The sequence below is a fragment of the Nelumbo lutea genome, chromosome 7 (genome assembly GCF_056320005.1).
Source record: "Nelumbo lutea isolate HS-2025 chromosome 7, American lotus-T2T, whole genome shotgun sequence".
NCBI classification, from domain to species: domain Eukaryota; kingdom Viridiplantae; phylum Streptophyta; class Magnoliopsida; order Proteales; family Nelumbonaceae; genus Nelumbo; species Nelumbo lutea.
The window spans coordinates 35283905-35307177 of record NC_142690.1 but is presented as its reverse complement, the minus strand read 5'-3'; the positions used below and the strand labels follow the sequence as shown (position 1 = coordinate 35307177).

The following is a 23273-nucleotide window of genomic DNA, read 5'->3' as shown; positions in this document are numbered from 1 at the left end:
ATTACATGGTTGTGAAACAGTATGGAACCCAAAATCAGTGTGAACTTCATGTTTCTTGACACAACCAAAGAGGTGTGGGATCATGCTAAGAAACTGTATTCAAGTTAGGATAATACCACTAGGGTATATCAACTGTATCAGGAATACTTCAATCTGCAACAAGGAAGTCAGAGCCTTGAGGAGTACTATGCCAGTGTGAGGAATATCCGTAATGAGTTAAATGTCTATCATCCTCTCACTTTTGATGTCAAAGTTCAACAGCAACAACGAGAGCAGCTTGATGTGACACGGTTTCTGTGGGGTTGAAGTCTGAGTATGAACCAGTACGAGCTCAGATACTAGGGGGATCTGCTTTTCCATCTTTAGAGGAGGTGTTTGCTCGTCTTCGGAGGGTTTCCATTGGATCTATGGATTCTAATGTCTCCGATAAATCAGCATTTGCAGTGTCGAGAGGTCGAGGTGGCAGAAGTGGGGCTCGAGGAGCCCAGCCTGGCAGAAGTGGTAGTGGTGGATCTACACATACCCGTGGTGGTGGTCGTACTAGAGGCAGAGATTCAGGGGAGCTCGTGGTAGAGGACGTGGCTTGGGTCCACGGAAGTGTACTCATTGTGGATTGGATGGACATACCATTAACTACTGCTACGACTTACATGGTCCTCCCTCGACATGGGCCAACCATGCCATGACTAGTGACACTAGTTTCAGCTCTAGACAGGAGAACCGGTCAGCTGACCTGTTGCCTTCTACTCCCTCAGATGGTTCAGGCAAGGAGATGGTGAGTGTTCATCGGGATGAGTATGAGAGGTTTGTTCAATCCAAGTCGCACCAGAACACAACTTCCTTTGCACACTCAGGTATGGCTTGTTTGGCATCCACACCCAACCCCTGGATTATTGATTATGGAGCCTCCGGTCACATGACGGGAACTCCGGGTGTGTTTTCATCTCTCACTCATTGCTCAACATCACAATCTGTTACCCTTGCTAATGGCTCCACATCATCTATCTGTGGTGTTGGTAATGTTGACCTAGACCCTGTATCTCTATCCTCTGTTTTATATGTACCTAAGTTTCCATTTAATCTTATGTCTGTTAGTAAGCTGACCAAGTCCCTTAAGTGCTCCATCACATTTTACCCTTCTATGTGTGTTTTTCAGGATCTCAAGACGGGGATGAAGATTGGTGAAGGGCATGAAGCCGATGGACTGTATTATCTTGATGATGGTGGACGAACGTTGACGGCCCTTTAGTCATCAATTTCTCCTCTCCAGTGGCATAGTAGATTTGGTCATCCTTCGCTGAAAGTGTTGCAGTCCTTAGTCCCTTCATTGAGTCAACTTTCTGTTTTAGATTGTGAGTCGTGTCAATTTGGGAAACACCATCGTGTTCCCTTTCGTTCTAAGGTTGATTATCGTGTGTCGAGTCTTTTTTCTTTAATTCATTCAGATGTTTGGGGTCCTTATAAAGTGATGTCATATAATGGATACCGATATTTTGTTATTTTTGTTGATGGCTGTTCAAGAATGACGTGGCTCTATTTAATGAAAGAAAGAAGTGAATTATTTGCCATTTTCCAGAAATTTTATGCTGAGATCCGCAATCAATTTGGCGTTCACATCAAAATTTTCCGTTTTGATAATGGACGTGAATACTTGTCTTCATCTTTTCAAGAATACTTGGACCAACATGGCATTATACACCAAACTTCATGTACTTACACTCCGCAACAAAATGGGGTGGCTGAGAGAAAGAACCGTCATCTTGTAGAAACGGCACGCTCCTTCATGCACCACATGAATGTTCCCAAAACCTTTTGGAGCGATGCAATGCTCACCTCTTGTTTCTTAATTAATCGAATGCCCACGTCTATCCTTGATGGTCGTTCTCCTTTTAGTGTCTTATTCCCCAACATGTCTCTGTTTCCGCTTCCTCCTCGGGTATTTGGGTGTGTCTGCTTCGTTCATAATCTGGGTCCCGGGACTGACAAGTTAGATGCACGTTCCCTGAAATGTATCTTCCTTGGCTATTCCCGAACTCAGAAAGGGTACAAGTGTTATCATCCCAGTTCTCGTCGTTCCTTTGTATGTGCTGATGTTACATTCTTCGAGTCTACTCCATTCTTCGTCGGGTCCGGTGTTGCTGCTTCCTCCTCATCACCACCTCCTCTTCCTCTTCCTGTGGTTGATCCACCTCCTCTGGTTCCAGTCATGCCTACGTCCTTGCCTTCGGTGCCACCGTCGGTTGACCGTCCACCCATCCGTCACGTGTATACACGTCGCTGCGTGTACCGGCTGCAGCTCCTCCAGCTTCATCACCGTCGACAGATCCAGCTCCAGCTCCGACACCAGCCTCCGACCTAGATCTTCCTATTGCCTTCCGGAAAGGTAAACGTACTTGCACCCTTCACCCTATTTCCAATTTTGTTTCACTTACCCACCTCTTCGCCTCCCATCGCTAGTTCATCTCTTTGTTATCCTCCGTGGTTGTTCCTAAGGATGTCCAGGAAACCCTTACCTCTCCAGAGTGGTTCCGTGCTATGGAAGAAGAGCTCTCTGCTCTACATTATAATCACACTTGGGATCTCACCGCTCTTCCTCCTGGGAAGCAGGTTGTCGGTTGTAAGTGGGTGTATAGTGTTAAGTACTTGCCAGATGGTCGTGTTGAGCGCCTGAAGGCGTGGCTGGTTGTCAAAGGTACTCCCAAACCTATGGCATTGACTACACAGAGACATTCTCCCCGGTTGCTAAGATAGGGTCAATTCGTGTCGTCATCTCTCTTGCAACTATGTATGATTGGCCTCTCCATCAGCTAGATATCAAAAATGCCTTTTTGCATGGTGATTTGCTCGAGGAGGTCTACATGGAGCAACCACCAGGGTTTGTTGCTCAGGGGAGGATGGTAAGGTATGCAGACTTAAGAATGTTATTTATGGACTTAAACAATCCCCTCGAGCATGGTTTGGTAGGTTCAGTGAGGTGGTCAAGAAGTTTGGTATGAAACAGTGCCAAGTTGATCGCTCTGTCTTTAGTTTTGACTCTTCAGCAGGCAAAATAATATTGGTGGTGTATGTGGATGATATCGTTGTGACTGGGAATGACAAAATGGGCATTGACAGATTGAAGGCATTCCTACAAAAACACTTTCAGACAAAGGACCTTGGCAAGTTGAAATACTTTTTGGGCATAGAGGTAGCAAGATCTAAGCATGGCATTAATTTGTGTCAGAGGAAACATGTGCTCGATTTATTGGAAGAAACAGGGTTATTGGGTACTAAACCGGCTGAGACACCTATGGAAACAAATACGAGGCTGAGCAGTGATATAGGTGAAGTATTTGAAGACCCTGGCAGATATCGACGGCTTGTAGGCAAACTAAACTATCTAACCATTACTCGGCCAGGTATTTCATTTGCGGTTAGTGTGGTGAGTCAGTTCATGTAGAAACCTTTGGTCCCACATTGGAATGCAGTGCTAAGGATTGTGAGGTATCTGAAAGGAGCTCCTGGTCGTGGTTTGCTGTACAGGAGTGGTGGAAAACTGGTAGTAGAAGGATACACCGATGCTGATTGGGCAGGTTCTATGTCTGACAGACGATCCACCACAGGCTATTGCACCTTTCTGGGGGGTAACCTGGTAACGTGGAAAAGTAAGAAGCAAACAGTTGTGGCAAGAAGCTGTGTAGAAGCAGAATATAGGGCCATGGCACATACTGCTTGTGAATTAGTGTGGTTGAGGAACCTTCTACAGGAGATAGGATATGACATCAGTACTCCAATGAAGCTCTATTGTGACAATCAGGCAACAGTTCATATCTCTTCCAATCCAGTGTTTCATGAAAGAACCAAGCACATCGAAGTTGACTGTCATTTTGTGAGAGAGAAGGTGTTGAATGGGGTGATAGAAACTGCATATGTTAGTACGTGAAACTAGTGGGTAGACTTGTTTACAAAAGGTTTGAGTCGGGGGAGAGTGGACTACATATGTAACAAGTTGGGATTATATGATATATACTCACCAGCTTGAGGGGGAGTGTTAGTGGTGTTAGTGAAGGGGTATTTTGGTCTTTGTACTTGTTGAGAAGGTTGATGTGTACTGTTATGTTAGTTCGAGTGCTTCTTATTTAAAGAAGGGCACTTAAGTCTTTTCCATTTAGTTAATAATATAATAACAGGTCTGGCCGAATCTAGGGATATGAATCTTTCTCTAATTCGAACCAGCCTTTCTCTCTTTCCTCATCTTTCTCTCTTCTTCTTTCTTCTCCTACTTTACTTTACTTTACTTTACTTTACAGTCAACGAATAAGACAGAATTCTAGGGCAGGTCAAACTTTAACAGCCTACACATTTGGGAGTTTTTTTATTGGTTAAGCTAATCTTAACTGAGTAATGCCTGGAACCCTTTTCGAGATTTTCAGAACCTGGTTTCAAGGCTTGAAATTCCACAATGTATCAGCCCGTATTGGGCAATCCATATCGTATAGATGACCCACTAATATGCCACTTTAAGCTTGGTTTTGGGGGTTGACCTGTTTCAGGGGGTAGAAAGGCCTATGCCAACCTGAGGGAACAGTTTAAAAAAAAATGCAGCCAACGGTACAGGCCAACACGCCCCATCTGGTGTATCAGCCTGTATTGATATTTAGAACCTTGCCTGGTCTGGATGTGCTGCCAAAGGAAAGGTCATCTGGAGGCTTGTTCCTGAAGCCATCACCTGGATAATCTGGTGTGCAAGAAACAGAGTAATCTTCTCCCAAAGATCAAGATGTGTGGATGAGCTGATCAACGAAGTAATCGGCAGAATTGGGTTGTGGCTTTGTGTCCAGAGAGTTTGCTGATCTGCCTATGACCTATCTTTGTAATGATCCTTGTTGTGGCTTGTCATTTGTAGGGGGTTGGCCTAGTGGGCAGCTCTGCCTCTCTGTTGTACTATTTATCTCCTAGTCTAATAAATTCTTGCTTTACCTTTTTTTCCCACAAAAAACAACTTACCAGTCTCTTGAAGATTAAGACCATACTTTTATTGACAGATAAAAATACCTTTCTTGGATCTAGCAACTTCAGTTCTAAGACAACATCATTAATCTTGAACTCTGAAGCAACGAGTGCCTTCGGTTCAACACTTTCTGCAGATCATCACCAGTAACAACGATATTGTCTACATAAACAATCAGCATAGTGTCCAGATTCCCCTTCCTCTTACTTCTGATTTCAAATTTAGTAAGTCTTTATGGTGTGTAGGTTTAGGTAGCAAACTCCAAATACTTTTTATTGCCAAGTTTGAAAAGACAGACAAAATAATAGAGAAACGTATACTAGACGACCTTATAATTTCTTAAGGTGATTGATATCACATGCCGTTTTAATACTTACATGAGCAACAAAACATGGTTTGCATACTGAAACCAGCACTGTTCTGAGTTCATGGTCTACGAAGGATTAATGCCTATGTTCAATCCAGGGCAAGGTTTAAAATGTCGATGTCGGTTATCCAAATATAAGAAACATGTCGGAAATGTCGGAATTATTGTATGGGAATATTGTAAAAATTATAGACATGGTGGAAACATTGTAAAATATGCAAAATATAGAATGGTATTTTATGAAATGACAAAAGAAGCATAGGCACACCTTTTTAAATTATTATCTTGTTCCAAATTATTAAACAAAACTAAGAAAATAAGGTTATAGACAAAAGAATATGTTCTGAAGTTGCCCTGTAAACCTTAAGCTTTAGAACTTCATGATAGAATTAGTTAAAGAAAAATTTAAACTCATAGAAAATGTAAATGGTTGTAATAGATCAACCAAATACTTTACCATTAGAAACAAAAACTATTATTTAATTTCATGTTTGAAATGAATATTGAGCCAGCTCAAAGTTGTAATAATGTAAGTTAGGTGGACAATAACTTGTTACTCCACACATCTACAAAATTGTCACCAACTTATGTTATAATACTTTCTCTTGTACTCCACATAGTACTGGTAGTGTTCACCAGGGAATATGTCAGTTCTAGTAAAATTTCATATTGCTACACATGGAAGTGAAAATGGAAATATGTCGTGGATACTATCTCTTGTACTCCACGTAGTTTTGGTACTGTTCATTGGGGAATTATTGATTCTAGTAAAATTTCATGTTGCTACCCATGGAAATGGTAATATGTCGTGAAAATATTAGGGAAATTAGGGACATTTTAAACGATGATCCAGGGTGCCGTCATTATGAAGATCTTAAGCCATGGACCATGGTAAAATGCATATGCTCTTTGGAATAACATTTATCTCTCTTGTAGGTCCTCATTTGTTATTATATTATTATAATTGAAGGCATGATCATCATTTCTGGTCATTTTTCCAGTCTTTGAATTCTGGCCTCTGTCAAGTATTTTTGCTCACATGCTAGTTTCCTAGATTTCATTAACTAAAAGTTCTATTTTATTTATTTTTGTCAAAATTTTACTATCAGGCTGTCAGAGAACAATTGGTGCAAATGATGTTCGAAACATTTAATGTTTCAGGCTTTTATGCATCTGAACAAGCAGTATTATCACTTTATGCAGTTGGGCGTATTTCAGGCTGCACTGTTGATATTGGTCATGGGAAGATAGGTATTTATGCCCAACAGAATTAAATTAGTGCTTTTATGTCTTCTCAGCTAACTAGCTATGATGCTTTAAGTTATTTTCACAGGGAGAATTGGGTCCTTTGATATTATGTGACTGTGAAGAGAGCCCTTGCTCATGGTTGAATAAAACTGAAGGTCAAAACTGATCCTACAGTAGCTGATGTGCTAACCCAGACTGCCAACACTCTTTTGATAGCATGTGTTTGCACATCTCAGATTGATGCTTTTGATTCCTCTATTCAAAGTAGATATTTTTGTGTTAAAATCATGTAAATTCTACAGTTATTTGGATATGTTGGTCTGTTGTCTGCCTGTATACTAAAAGATGACCTACTATTTTAAGTAATTTTGGGTTTTTTATGTTTAGTGGAATTAGGGAGTTATAGTGTGTCCTATTTGTAGCTGAAGCCTATTGTTGAGTGTTGGGATTTCCTTCTTCAATTAGTTAGGAAACCTGTTTGAATTAGCTTCATGACTCACAGGTTGTCACTAGATTTTCACACTTCAGTTGGTGGTGCTAGGGAAAGGCTTGGCTGTTTAACAAATAGGCTGGGGTGTTTGAGTGCTTCTTTTACATGATATGTTACCATGAAGTGGGGTAAAAGAATAATTTTAATCAATATTGTTTGTTATCTGTGCAGTGATGGAAGAGAAGAGGAGAAGAGAGAGGAGAGAGAGAAGAGAGAGCAAAAGAGAGAGCAAAAGAGAGGAGAAAAGATTGAGAGTCAAAAAGCATGCTGGTGGTGCCAACTATTTTATTATATATACTAGGGCGACAACAACTAAAAAATAAAAGGGTAAAAGTACAATAGTATACCCCTACGGTACTATACTTAGGAAAATACAAGCTTTCAACACTCCCCCTCAAGTTGGGACATAGATGTCAATCATGCCCAACTTGTCACATAAGTTATAATGCCGTGAATGGTGTATCCCTTTTGTAAAGACGTTTGCAAGTTGATCCTCAGAGCTGATATAAGGAGTACACACTTTCTCTGTGATAACACTTTCTCTGATAAAGTGTTTGTCGACTTCGATGTATTTAGTTCCATCATGCAGCACTGGATTAGTAGCAATATTTATGGCTGCTTTGTTATCACAGAATAGGGTCATAGGTCTGTTCATTGGAAAACTCAACTGACTAAACAGATTCTTTAGCCACATAATTTCAGCCACTCCATGAGCCATTGCTCGATATTCAGCTTCAGCACTAGATCTAGCTACCACATTCTGCTTTTTGCTTCTCTAGGTAATTGGGTTTCCTCCTATGAAGGCACAATAACCACTAGTTGACTTTCTGTCATTTAGGGATTCTGCCCAATCTGCATCAGTGTACACTTCAACTTTCAGATGTCCGTGCTTTTGAAACAACAAACTTGCGCATGGGAACTTCTTAAGATATTTGAGAACTCTTTCTACTGCTTCAAGGTGAGTGGTCTTGGGAGCATGCATGAACTGGCTAAGAACATTAACTGCATAAACAATGTCGGGGCGGGTCATAGAAAGATATAACAATGTTCTTATAAGTCTCTGAAACTTGGCAGTCACCTAATTTGTGGTTAGGATCAATCGGGGAATCAACTGGCTTCACTCCCAATTTTCCTCTATCCTGGAGTAGATCTAGGACATACTTCATTTGGGAAATGAAGATACCCTTTTGTGAGCGGGCAAATTCAATTCCAAGAAAGTATCTTAAAGGACCTAGATCCTTTACTTCAAATTGTGTAGCAAGAAATAGCACGAGGGTATCCCTTCTGAGTGAAGGAATACCTCAGGAAGATGCAAGGAATAGCATGAGGGTCTAATTTTCTACGAGTGGGTGACAGATTTTGGACAAAACAACGACAACCAAACACACGAGGAGGAATGGAAAGAAGGGGAGCCTTAGGAAAAAGAAGCTGATGTGGGGCTTTGCACTCTAACCAACGAGATATGTAGCACAAAGGACAACCTCAAGCCAAAATCGTTTTGGGACATTCATATGGATTAGTAAACCCTGGGCCACTTCAAGGAGGTGTCGACTTTTTCTTTCAGCAACACCATTTTGTTGTGGTGTTCGGGAACAAGAGCTACGATGAAGTGAACCACGTGAAGCAAAGAGTTTTGTGAGGTCACTATGAAAATACTCTTTAGCATTATTTGATTGAAAAATTTGGATTTCAGTTTGAAATTGGGTGAAGATCATCCGCTGAAAGTCCTGGATAAATTTTGGTACTTCATCCCTTGTCCGCATGGGATATACCCTTATATATCTAGAATAATCATCAATAGTGGTAATAAAATACTTGTAGCCACTCTCAGATGGTAAAGTAAATGGGCCCCACTCACCAGAATGAACAATGTGAAAAGGAATTTCAGATTTATTATTCTTTGAAGGAAAATGAGCTCTACATTGCTTACTCAATTGACAAGTTTGACAAGAAACATCTAAAACTGACACTGACTTAAACAATTCTGGAAACACCACTTTTAAAGATTCAAAAGATAAATGACCAAGACGAAAATGCCGTAAATAGACTTGACTCTTATAGGATTGACTCTTAGACTCTGTGACTTGAAGACGAACCTTATTCTCCAGCATGTAAAGTCCATCCACCATACATCCTCTACCATTCTCTTCCTCGAGGCCAGAGAATTTGTAATACTACTAACAGAGAACAAATTAATGGGAAATTTCGGGACATGTAAAACATCAAAGAGTGTAAGGCCAAAAGGAAGAGAAATGGTTCATTGATCAGCTATTGGTAGTATATGATCCATCAGCTAGTCTCTCCTTGTCTCTTCCAGAAAAGGAGGTGATAGGTTTGAAAGTAAGAGGACATACCAGTCATGTGTTTAGACGCTCTAGAATCAATGATCTAGGGAGTGTCAGGGGTATGAGATGCAACATGGAAGGTTGTGCCAGAGTTACCTGATGTAGACGCAAATGACATTGAGGGAGGAGCATCCATTTGACGAATTGCTTTACCATAGAGCTCTAAATGGTCACGAAAGGAATTAGTAGTATCCTCCCTTGGGTCAGATCCAGAGATGTGAGTCGGTGTCATAGTAGTAATGGGGGGTTGATTTCCCTGAGAGGCCATGTTTGCCATAGTGTTCTTTCTTGTACTTTGCTGTCCTGACTTTTTGTTCAGATTTGAACCTTGCTTCTTATTCAAATCTTGAGCCCATTTTGGCTTCCCATGGAGATCCCAACATGTATCTCGGGTGTGTCGGGGTTTTTGGCAATGAGTAGACCACATTTTGTCTTTGTCATCTGCTCTGTTTTGAGAGTCCCCTCTCTTAAAAGTGTTCCCACCACCTGTAATCACACTTCCTTTTGCTACCAACCCAACTGCATCCCCTCCAGAACTGTTCATCAAGTTCCTTCTACTTTCTTTTGATTGTACAAGAGCATAAACTCCCTAGACGGAGGGAAGATCCTTGCTACCTAGGATCTGAACTCTGATGGATTCATATGCCGGATTCAAGCCATGTAGAAAAGCAAACACTCTTTGCTGAGATACAAGTTTCTTGTATAATTTTGCATCTTTATTACACTTCCAGTCCACACTCTGATAATGATCTAGCTCATTCCAGACAGAGGTCAAGTCGGAGTAGTACACAGAAATACACCTCTCCCCTTGTCAGAATAAGTTGATTTTGCCTGTTCTTAGATTTCATTTGCCGTTTCAGCCCACATAAAGTTCCTTCTTATTTGGGGTTGCATAGACACTAAAAGCCAGGACATAACCATGCTGTTCTCCTGGTTTCATCTGTCGTATTCAGCACTCCCAGAATTGGGTTCTTTGATTCTCCCATTTATATAACCTATCTTCTCCCTTGCAGTAATGTATAACTTGATCCCTCTTGACCATTCCAAGTAATTTAAACTGTCGAGAGGAATAACAGCCATGGGAAAGGATAGGTCCGCACCCCCACTTATTCCATTCGGCATTGAGGAAACACTGGATGTAGCAGAATCTTCACCACTCATGATTTCAGATTCAATAAAACACTCTTAGAGGGGTACACAGCCTTAAAAAAAACTTAACAAGGTACCAAGGAGAACCCCTTTTCTTCTTCAGAAAACACATCTCTTTTCTGTAACAGCACTAACAGGTCATCCTTTGACCTACGGAATTAACACAAGTGTTGCCATAGTGCATACATGTCATCTCTTGACCTATGCATCAACAGGAAGGCAATTACAGCAAGTATAGGTCACTTTCTGACCTCCAGTTCACCATAAAAGCTGCTGTTGCAGCCCACAAAAGGTCCTCACGATCTACAGTTTTACAGGGATCAGCCGACCCCACAAAAAAGGAAAGAAAAGGGACTGCTTGCCTCACATTAACAGTCTGAACCTATTACAGGTTCTGTTCTGGCACACGACCAGAAAAAATAAAAAAAAGAAGGGAGAGAGGGTACTTCAGTTCGATCTGGATCTGGATCTGAATCTTCAATGAATCTGGATCTGGATTTGGCGAATGGAGAAGACAGGGAAGCTGTGCTCGATTTCTTCTTTCGGATCTAACAGTCATGCTCTGATACCATGTTATCAGTGCAATGATGGAAGAGAAGAGAAGAGAGAGGAGAGAGAGAAGAGAGAGAGAGCAGAAGAGAGGAGAAAAGATTGAGAGTCAAAAAGCATGCTGGTGGCGCCAGCTATTTTGTTATATATACTAGGGTGACAACATTTAAAAAATAAAAGGGTAAAAGTACAATAGTACCCCTGTGGTACTATACTTAGGAAAATACAAGCTTTCAACATTGTTTAGTGAGGAAGACAAACAAGGGACTAAGTGAGATAAGGTGTCATGCCGAGAAAGCTCAAAAAATAGCCTAGGCTGTTGGCCAAGCCTTTCTTGTGGCATTAGATGACTATACGATAACAAAAAGTTGAGAAGATGCCCATGGGTATATTGATTACATGAAAGGAGGCCTGATTTGGTAATTACATGCTTAAGATCCCCATTTGATTTTTGGATTCTATATATACCTCCCTCTCATCTTGGAAGGGCAACGGTTGAAAAACGCAGAAAAACTAAGCTTTATATAAGAAAGAAATTGCACCCTTACATGCCAAAGTTACACCCTACCCCTTCATAGAGTATACCTATAGTCAACTAACACTATACTTTCAATTGTTGTTGTTTGGTTCACTTGGAGATGGAATTTTCAATTGATTTTTTTAGTTTTGTATTAGTTTATTAATATTTTGTTATTTTATTATTACTTTAATAATTTTATATTAGTATTTAATAATTATTATCTTAGTATTTTATTATTAATTTATGAGTATTTTATCAATATATTATTATATTGTTATTACTTTACTAATATTTTATTACTAGTTTATTAATAACTTATTATTTTATTTTTTTCCTTATTAGTTTATGAATTCATTATTATTTTTTAATTATTTAATATTACACTATTATTCTTTAATAATTACTATTATTATTATTATTTTCTCTTTTATTATTTTATTATTACTTTAATTATATTATATTAATATTTTATTTGTACTTTATTTTATTATTTAATAGTAAATTTATTTGTGTTTTAATACCAATTTAATAATTTTTATTATAGTACTATTAGTTTTTTATTATTTGTTATTAATAATTTATCATATTATTATTATTGTATTATCATTTAGATGTGATTCGGTCCTGTAAAATCATAATAGAAATTTGGAAAAAATAAACAAAAATGGAGAAGAGAAGAGAAACAATGGAAGAGGAAGAAGAAAAGAATGAAGAAGAGGAGAGTTTGATCAGATCTCTCTCTATTCTCCTAATATGCTTTATTAAACTAATAATAATGGATTAATTACAACCTTGCCCTTAATGGGGCAGCCAACTATTAAACATCATTAAAAGGAACAAAAGAATGGTTAACAAGCTCATGTGGACAGGGCCCATTAACACTAACATAACATATAAGAGAAGAAGAAACAAATTAAAGCACAAGGGCCCCATCTGGAAGCAATAAATGGCAAGCAAACTACCCTTGAAGCAATTCTCTCCTGTATAAAATGTCTGTCAACCTCTGTGTTTTGTTCTATCATGCTGGACATGATTATGTGCAATGTTAATAGCTGATTGGTTGTCACAATATAGCATTATTGGCTTCTCAAAGTCAATACTTAATTCTCTCAAAGGGGATCTAAGGCACAATAGTTCTGAAACTCCATGGGCCATTGCCCTGTATTTTGCCTTAGTCGAGGATTTGGCCACTACAGATAGTTTCTTACTCATCCTTGAAACAATGTTCAATGCCACCAAAGTACAATATCCTGAGGTAAACCCCCTGTCATCAATACATCCAGCCTAGTTTGCATCAGTGTATGCTTCCGGTTTCATGTGTCCATGCTTAGCAAAAAGATTGCCCTTTCCTGGAGTGCCTTTCAAGTAACACAAAATCCTCTCAGTCTCAACAACTGCATGAACTTACTAATGACACTCACTACATAGGAAATATTTGGCCGGGTCATACAAAGATACAACACTCAGTAGTCCTTGCAACATTCTCATATCAAACAATAGCTCACCATTAGTAGCCAAGAGTTTATGATTCAAATCTATAGGTGTGGAGGCCAGTTTAACACCAAGTTTGCTAGTCTTAGTGTAGAGAACACTGATGTGGGCCCCACAACTATGGTCCCATTGTGTTCGTAGGGTAGAATGTGTTCTAGTCATCCTAGGGTTAGCTGGTGGTCAGTTGGTTATTTCAGTTTTATTTTGTTCTATTTGTTATGTAAATACTAAGGGCAGATCTGTCCTTTCCATGTAATAAGCATAACCTATAAACACTAAATAGAAGTGGCGGCGACAGAACATTAAGATTCTGTCCCTCCTTTCAACCCTTGTGTTCTATTGCTCTCTCTTCTCTTTCTCCTCTCTTCTCTATACCTTTTCTTCTATTTTCGAACCTGAAATCTATTAGGGTTCAAGGCTGATAGCAGTCTTGAACGTCTACTTGGTATCAGAGCTAGGGTTTCTTATGTGAGTCTAGTCCAGCCGACCACATGAGAACCATTTAGGGCTGGAAGCTGAGAAAGTAGAGTTCGTTGACTGATTCTTGGAGATCGCCAGAGGGTTTAGCAGCTGTTGAAGACTTGCCACGGTTGCAGAGTGTTGGTGATCAGGAAGAATTAGAGAAGGCTAGGGTTCGAGTAACCTTGGAAGGCAGCGAACAACATTCTCTTGTAAGTTATTTTATTTTCTAAGAGAAGTACTATCAGAGAAGATAGGTTGGACCTATCTAGAAAGGGCGGCCGACCACTCTAGGGTTTTCTTCTTTCTATTCTCTAGGGTTTTGTCTTAACCCTGCGGCAAATCCTAATGCTGGGCCGAGCCTTGTGATCTGCCTGTGAAGCTCTTCTTAAGTTTTCTCCTCAGCATTGATCAGTTTTAGGGTTTCATATTAACCCTACTACAAGTCTTATCTGTACGGTACTGCCTGGAATGTGCGGCTGAGAATTTTTTTTAAGGACTGATTAAAACCCTAATTCTGCTTCAGCATATCAGATTATTCTCCAAGCTGTTTTCAGATTTTTTGGGGGTTTCAAACTCTTTTAAGGGGTGAAAACTGTACGGACTGTTGCTGTTGTGTTTGCTAATTGGTTTCATATCAGACTTATACCTGTTTCATGCACATATACCGTGAATACAGATTGGTTCTATAATGATTTTCGATTGTGATTGATAGTCCAAGTGCTGTTCTTTGACTGTAGTAACCCTAATTTTTGAGACTACTGGTTCTTGACCGAAATGGAGTTTAAAAATCAGGCAGAAGGTAGTTTTAGGAACAACAACTATGGTGGTGTTTCTGAGACAGGTTTTCAGATTACAACCGTAAGATTTGATGGATCAAACTATTTGGAATGGGCCCAATCAGCCATGATGGCTATTGGGGGAAGGGGTAAATTAGGGTATCTCTTGGGAGATGTGAAAGAACCCTCCAAGGGAGACCCCATGTATACCAAGTGGGTCCAAGAAAACTACTTGGTTATGACACGACTGTGTAATTCTATGCAGCCTCATTTCAGCCGGAATTACTTGCGGGCAAAGACAACTAAGGAGATATGGGATGTTATGAAAGAAACTTATTCCGAACCCCTTAATGTTGCCAGAGCATATGAATTGAAATGTGAAGTGAATACTCTTAAACAAGGAGAGAAACCGGTTTCGGTCTACTTCTCTACCTTGAAGTCCCTGTGGCATGAGACGGATCACTTAGAGACTCTTGAGTGGGAGATTCCCAAAGATGCACAAACCCATAGAAAGCAAGTCGAGACAAACAGGGTGTTTGAGTTTCTGGTAGGCCTGAATTCAAAGTACGGTATTGTGCGGCAACAGATTTTGGCCAGAGATAGTGTGATCCTCTCCCAGGCATACTCCTTAGTGCATAGTGAAGAGACCAGGAGGAAAGTCATGATGCAACCTCAGCCTCTTACACCGACCCTTGTAGTTGTTAAACCCAAATCAGGGGGTGATTCAGAAAGGGACAGGACGAAAGAAGATAAAAGGGATGTGGTATGTGAGCATTGTAAGAAACCCAAACACACAAAAGAAACATGTTGGAAGTTGCATCCTCATTTGGTCCCGGCAAAGTTGAGAAGCAAGAAGGGTAATGCTCATGTGGCCATGAATACTGATTCAACATCCTCGTCTGGAACAAGAGGCACACCCTTAGAGAGCTTAGCTGTAGTTCGGGCTGCTCTAACACAGTTGGAAAGGAAGTTGGGAACTCAACTCAGCCACTGTAGTCACCATTAGCCCCTGTCACATTTGCTTTCGCACATTCAGGTACTCGAGCCTCAACCTACCATGCCTCAGCTGCAGGTACTACTGAGCCCTGTTGGGATAAATTATGACTGGCTTGCCTTCATTGTTTACCACTTATCATTTATCTTCTGGTTGGGATAAAGTATCTATTGCTGATGGCTCTCTTGTCCCCATTTTTGGCAAGGGTGACATCAAGCTATTGGATACTATCTCCTTGTCTTGTGTCTTACATGTTCCTAAGCTTGATAGTAACCTTCTTTTAGTCAGTAGTATTACCAAACATATGAACTGCTCAGTAACTTTCTTCCCTGACCGATGTGTTTTTTAGGACCTGGAGACGAAGACGGTGATTGGGACTGGTTGTGAGACGAATGGGATCTATCTGCTCGGGGAGAGTTCTCGTCGGGAAGAGTCAGTGGATAAGAAGTCATTTGTTTTTCAGAGTATGAGTCCGGTCATGCTTTGGCATAACCGATTGGGTCATTTGTCTTTTCGGTCCTTAAAGAGTTTGTTTCCTACTTTGTTTGAGTCTGTTAAGTTGTCCCAATTAGTTCTTTTGATATTGTGCATACTGATGTTTGGGGGCCATATCACATCCCTTCTATGGGTGGGTATAAATATTTTTTGTTATTTGTTGATGACCATACACGGTTTTCTTGGGTTTATCTTATGCGTTCACGAGATGAGGTTCCCGCCCTAACCCAAAACTTTCACCAAATGGTCCTAACCCAGTTTGATGCTAAGATCAAAGTTCTTAGATCTTATAATGCAAATGAATACTTTGCTAAGCCATTGGCATCTTACCTTCTTATTCATGGGGTTATCCACCAGAGCACTTGCTCTCATACACCTCAGCAGAATGGGGTTGCAGAAAGGAAGAATAGGCACATCTTGGAGGTGGCTAGAAGTATTATGTTTACCTCCAATGTCCCTATTCGCTTCTGGGGTGATGCTATCCTCATGGCGGTATATCTTATTAATCGGGTTCCTTCCCGGGTTCTTTATATGAAACCTCCTTTTTCCCTTCTATACCCAAATGAGGAATTGTTTACTGTTCCCCTTAAAACATTTGGTTGTACCTGTTTTGTTCAGCTTCTCAGACTCAATCACTCCAAGTTCGAACCAAAGGCCTCCAAATGCATCTTTCTTGGTTATGCACAAAATCAAAAGGGTTATTGTTGCTATGATCCTGTCTCAGGGAAGAAGTTTGTCTCCATGGATGTCACTTTCTTTGAGGAGACACACTATTATTCTCGGGTTTCTCCTCAGGGGGAGAGTAGTGAGAGTGGGGATTTGAGACCTTTTCTTCAGGGGGAGCACAGTGAGGGTAGGGTTAATACTTTTGGGGCTGTTCCTTTACCTATTCCATTGGGTGATGATGGCTGTAGTAGTGAGGGTGGTCAGAGGGATCAGGAGTTGAGAGTCTATCACAGGCGATGCAGGTAGGTTGATCCCGGTCATCAACAGTCCAGGCTAGCTCCAACCTCTTCTACGGCTCCAAGTCCAGGTATTACAGCCCCAGGGCCCACAGAGACTCCTTCCACTGTTGCCACTTCACCTCCTGTAGACGACCTTGACCTTCCCATTGCCGTCCGTAAAGGGAAACAACATTGCGCCACATCTACATCCCACTGCATTTCCCAGTTTTTATCCTATGATCGCCTATCTCCCTCCTACAGGTCCTATCTTACTTTCGTTGCCGATGTCCCTATTCCAAGAATAGTGCAAGAAGCCCTATTAGTCCCGGAGTGGAGAGGTACAATGCAAGTTGAAATGGATGCCCTGTTGAAAAATAATACTTGGGAGCTAGATGATCTGCCCAAAGGAAAGAAACCAGTTGGATGCAGATGGGTATTTACTGTGAAGCACAATGCAGATGGCTCCATTGAGAGGTACAAAGCTCGGCTAGTTGCAAAAGGGCTCACCCAGACTTATGGTATAGATTGCTTGGAGACCCTTGCCCCAGTAGCCAAGATGACCACCATTTGAGTTCTATTATCTCTTGCAGCGAGCCACACTTGCCTCTGTACCAAATGGACGCTAAAAATGCTTTTCTGAATGGAGACCTGCAGAAAGAGGTTTACATGCAGTTACCTCCTGGATTCTATGATATAGAGACAGGTAAGAAGGTCTATCGGCTCAATAAGGCATTGTATGGTTTGAAGCAGTCACCTAGAGCTTGGTTTGATAAATTTAGACTAGCCCTTGGGAAGTTCGGTTATGTACAAGCCCAGTCAGATCATACACTGTTCATCAAGAGGGTGGTGTCCTCTTTGACACTACTTGCAGTATATGTTGATGATATTGTGGTGACAGGAAATGATAGCCATGAGATTGAGTCCCTCAAACAGCTCCTTCATCAAGAGTTTGAGGTGAAAGATCTTGGTGCACTGCGGTATTTTTTGGGTATTGAGTTTGTTAGATTTAAACAGGGGATCTTTGTCTCTCAGAGGAAATATGTTCTAGATCTGTTGGCGGAAACTGGAAAGTTAGGTGTCAAGCCTGCGGATACATCCATTGAACAGAACCACATGATTAGTGTAGAGAGTGGGGAACCTCTTGAAGACAAAGTTATGTTCCAGCGATTAGTGGGAAAGCTCCTATATCTCTGCCTCACTCGGCTAGATATCAGTTATGCAGTTAGTGTTGTCATCTAGTACATGCATTCTCCTAGAACCATGCATCTTCTTGCAGCATAAAGAATATTAGCATACTTGAAGAGATGCCCGGGTAGAGGTATACTGTTCAAGAACAATGACCACATGAAGGTGGAGGTCTATACGGATGCTGATTGGGCTGGGAGTGTTGATGACAGAAGGTCTACCTCTGGATATTGTGCCCTTGTGGGAGGTAACCTTGTCTCTTGGAGGAGTAAAAAACAGAGTGTTGTCTCTCGATCTATTGTTGAGGCTGAATACAGGTCAATGGCTAACGGAGTGGATGAAATTCTATGGCTGAGATCACTACTTGAGGAGTTGGGTATTGAGTATGAGAAGCCCTTGATGCTGTATTGTGATAATCAAGCGGCTATTAATATAGCACACAATCCGGTGCAGCATGACAGAACTAAACATATTGAAGTTGATCGACATTTTGTACGAGAGAGGGTTTCATCACAAGAAGTGTGTCTCTCGTACATCACATCCAACATGTAGCTAGCAGATATCCTGACCAAAGTTGTACCAAGGAAGAAGCTAGAGGCGGATCTATCCAAGTTGGGAATGATATACATTTATTCCCAACTTGAGCGGGAGTGTAGAGAACACTGATGTGGGCCCCACAACTATGGTCCCATTGTGTTCGTAGGGTAGAATGTGTTCTAGTCATCCTAGGGTTAGCTGGTGGTCAATTGGTTATTTCAGTTGTTATTTATTTTAGTTTTATTTTGTTCTATTTGTTATGTAAATACTAAGGGCAGATCTGTCCTTTTCATTTAGTGAGCATAACCTATAAATACTTAATAGAAGTGGCGGCGGCAGAACATTAAGATTCTGTCCCTCCTTTCAACCCTTGTGTTCTACTGTTCTCTCTTCTCTTTCTCCTCTCTTCTCTATACCTTTTCTTCTATTTTCGAACCTGAAATCTATTAGGGTTCAAGGCTGATAGCAGTCTTGAATGTCTACTCTTAGCAAGGAGGCCAAGGACATACTTGCGTTGAAAAATGACGATACCTTCATTAGACTGAACAACTTCAATTTCCAAAAAAAATGTTTGAGTTCCCGTAAGTCTTTGATCTCAAATTCAGAGTTAAGAAACCTTTTAAGGCTAAGTATTACTTGTGTTGTTACCACAATGTCATCCACATAGACATTGAGAAAGGTCACCAAGGAATTCCTCCTCTTGACAAAGAGGGTGTGATTAGACTGAGTTTGTGAATATCCAAAAGCAACAAGAGCGGCTTGGACTCTCTTAAACCAAGCTCTAGGAGACTGTTTGAGGCCATACAAAGACATTCGATTTACACACCTTTCCCTTCATTTCCTTCCCATACACCTTTGGAGGTAAAGGCATTTAGACCTCTTCATGCAAATCTCCATTCAAGAAGGCAATTTTAACATCAAATTGATGAAGTGCTCAGTCAAAACTAGCAACCAATGATAACGAAACCTGAACATATGTCTTTCAGCTATAGGAGCAAAGGTCTCCAAGGAATCAACACCATACATTTTAGTGTAGCCCAACCAAACGAGCCTTAAACCTTTCAATAGTACCATCAGAATGATACTTAACAATAAGTACCCATTTACAACTAACTGGTTTGTTCCCCTCGGGTAAATCAACAATTTAATGGGTATTGTTATTATGCAAAGCATCTAACTTAGTTATCATAACATCCTTCCATTCTGGTTTAGATAGGGCTTTTGGGGTAGACATAGGGATTAAATGTGAAGAAACAAAGGCAAGGAAGGAATAGTAAGTCGAGGAAAGAAGGCTGTAGGATAGGTGTTTTCAGATGCAATGGGCTGTACACTTTCGTTTGCCTTTTCTGAGAGCAATAGGAAGGTCAAGATCTGAGAAAGTATTTAAGGGAGTAGTAGGAGGCTGGCCTGGTATCCCATTGGTGATGTGAGGTGCATGGGGCTCATTTGAAGGAGTGGAACCAACTTGCTCATACCTGAGTCTCTATCTTTGATACCACCTTTGAACAATGGGATGAGAGACAAAAGTGGGAGGATGAGTTGGAGGAGTAGGAATATGAGAAGACGACTTAATGGGAGGAGACACAATAGAGTAGGTGAGTCAACAGAGGATTCAATAGGAATAGGAAGAGGAACAACCGAAGATACTACAAACAACTCCTGTGGATGCTCCCCCTCAGGAGAAATGCTAAAGAAAGGAGTAGACTGCAAATGCGACATCCCTAGATACAAAGTTGGTGCCACACATCGGATCATAGCAACAATATCCCTTATGTGTGGGGGCATATCCAATAAAAACACACTTTGAGCTTTAGGTTTAGGTTTATTATGCCTTTGGCATATAAATATGAACATAGCAAGTACACCCAAAAATCCGAAGAGGAAGAGAGAAGAGATTTTCATTAGGATAAAGGAGGCTAAAGGGGGCCTTGAAACCCAAAACCCAGGATGGCATACAATTTATCAAATATGTAGACGTAAGGACATCATCTCCCCAAAATTTAATAGGAACATGAATAGCAAAGAGGAGGCTCCTGGCAACTTCAACCACATGATGGTTCTTTTTTTTTCACCATTCCATTCTGTTGTGGAGTGTAGGAATTAAAATTTTAATAACCCCGAAAGGCATCAAATTAAATTGGGTAAGTATAAGTTCATGAAAGCGTTACACAATGGTTGAGACCTCATCCCATGACCTTATGAGATAAATCCAAGTTAAACATGAAAAGTCATCAACAAAAAGGAAAGTATCTATAACCCCACATAGCAGATAATTGATATGACCCCCGCACATCAGAATGCACAATATGAAAATGAGAAATTGACTTTTGTTACACAATGAATAGGATTTTTTTCAATGTTTAGCAAGTTCACAAGACTCATAATAAAGAGTAGACAAAAATATTCCTTTAAACAATTTTGAAAACAAATGACTCAAAGCAGAAAAAGACAGATGACGAAAACGTAAATGACATAACATGACTCGATCAACAGAATATGATGAAACAGAATCCAAAGCTACTCCATGAGGTGGTGCAAGACTTTTGTCAGGTGTATCCGGCAAGTAGACTCCATTCGCCTCATGGCCACTCCTAATCGTCCTTTGAGACTTCAAGTCTTGAAAAACACAATGGGTAGGAAAGAATGTTATGCTGCATTTTATGGATTTGGTCAACTACTAGTAGATAAAAGGTTGGTGTTAAGTTTAGGAACATGAAGGACCGAGGACAAAACAAAGGAATTAGAGGCTTTGATATCCTCTTTCCTTGAGATGGGAGCAAGAGGTCGATTGGCAAGGGATATTTTTTCATGGCTAGAAAGAAGTTGATATTAACAAAAGAGGTTAGATATGTTGCCATGCTGGTCATGTGGTTTGAAGCACTAGAATCTATAATCCAAGGGATTTTATAATTACCTAATATAATAACATGATTTGCAGATGCATGAATACCTGAGTGAGCAAAGGCGGATGAAGAGGTGTTGCTTGAGGAGTTGGATGCTACAATTGTAGTTTGCGAATGGTTATTGAGTCTCCCATACCTTTCAAATTATGCCTTTACTGTTGTCAACTGCTTCATAGTAGACTTCTTACTTTCTTTGTTTCTACCTTTTGGTACTGTAGCTACATTTGCATTTTTAGGCTTCCCAACCTGACCATTCTTCTTACTAGTGTTGTTTTTCCGAAACCATTCTGGAAGAAGATTTGGATGTAAGTATGTAACTTCCAACAAGTATCCTTGGTGTGTTTTGACTTCCAGTAGTACTCACACATCACTTCCTTCTTCTTAGTAGGTACTTTTGGCTTCAACCCTGCATGTGCGAAATATTTTGGGGGTGGCGGTCCTTGTAGTTGTACTTGCCTCTTGCTCTCTTCACTGCTAACCATGGAATATGCCTGAACAAGTGTGACTTCATCCTTAGCTAGAATATTCTGTTTGCTAATATCAAACTCAGGGTTGAGTTTAGTGAGAAACTCAAGCACCCTGTTCCTCTCTACCAACTTTCTATAAATTTTTGCATCCTTGGTGTTCTCCCACACAACTGTTTCCATCATGTCAATTTCCTACCAAAGGGACTTCAACATAGAGTAAAACATTAACACCACTACACATTTCTGTCCCTATCTTAGATTGTTCACATCATTCTTCAACATTTTTGGCAACATTCAATTTTTGTGAATATGTTTTTGTAACACTATCCTAAATCTCCTTGGTTGAAATCATCTAGAGATAATGTTGGTTGATGTGAGGCGGCATTGAGTTGACTAACCATCTAATCATGACATAGTTTTTCTACATCCATCCCTCATATGTGGGATCCATCTCTACTGGTTTCTCCTTACTAATTGTAAGATATCCCAATTTCCCTCCACTACAAACATAAATCCTTTGGATCATGGTCAGGCCAAATAATTTGTTCCATCCAACTTAATTGTGGTCACAACACAATACGAAATCTATTGGACCAACCCCAAATTCTAGGTTTTGCTTCATCTCACTTCCAAACTATTCCATTAATCAAATGAAAATAAAAAAACAATATTTCAGGTCCAGAATTACCTAACTATAGTCAGTCCCAAGCTAGAAGACCCAAAAACTAGGGTTTCACTGCACCCAACCTTGTGGGAGAAATGGTAAAACTGTAGCTGCTCTTACCAAAGCTTTCCAAATCACCTCCAACTTCAATCGATCTCTTCTAGGGATCAAAAGAGGTCCTTCAAGCCTTGAGTGCCACCCTCACACAATCTCCTTGATCCGTAACTGGAAAACTCTCTAGTTGGCTCAGTGATTTAAAAGGCGTGCCTAGGCACATAGGCGAGGCGCATTTTGGGGCATGTGCCTTGCCCAGGTCCTAGGCACACCTCTTTCAAAAGGCATGTGCTTGGTGCACCTAGGCGTGCGCCTGATGTGCCTTGGCCTCAGTCCAGGCGTGCACCTTTTTAAAATTTTGCGCTTTTTGCTTTTTATTTTTTTTGAGTCTAACGGCTTGGCCGGAATTTCAGACCCTAACATAGATTTGTTCGGGCTTGCCTTGAGGGGCATGCTACAAAGGCGACTCATAGAATCAAGAATGCAATATGTTTTACATCACATTAACTACTTGAAGCAATGCAATTAAGGAAAAAAAGAAATTGTAGGTTTTACATGCTTGAAAATGCTTTATATGTTTGCTTTTATTTTTAAAATTTCATTTGAATACACTTTACATGTTATGTTTATGTATTTTAATTTT

The 23273-nt window shown here is 40.4% G+C and overlaps 1 protein-coding gene across 2 annotated transcripts in view; it reads left to right on the top strand.

Annotated features, from left to right (window-relative positions):
* Positions 1–23273, top strand: part of ARP7 (actin-related protein 7) — a 58230-nt gene that overhangs the window by 8068 nt on the left and 26889 nt on the right. For both annotated transcript variants that reach the window (XM_088954969.1, XM_088954970.1), the window contains exon 3: positions 6467–6608. In XM_088954969.1, coding sequence (XP_088811095.1) covers positions 6467–6608 — 142 coding nt within the window. The remainder of the gene's footprint in view (positions 1–6466; positions 6609–23273) is intronic.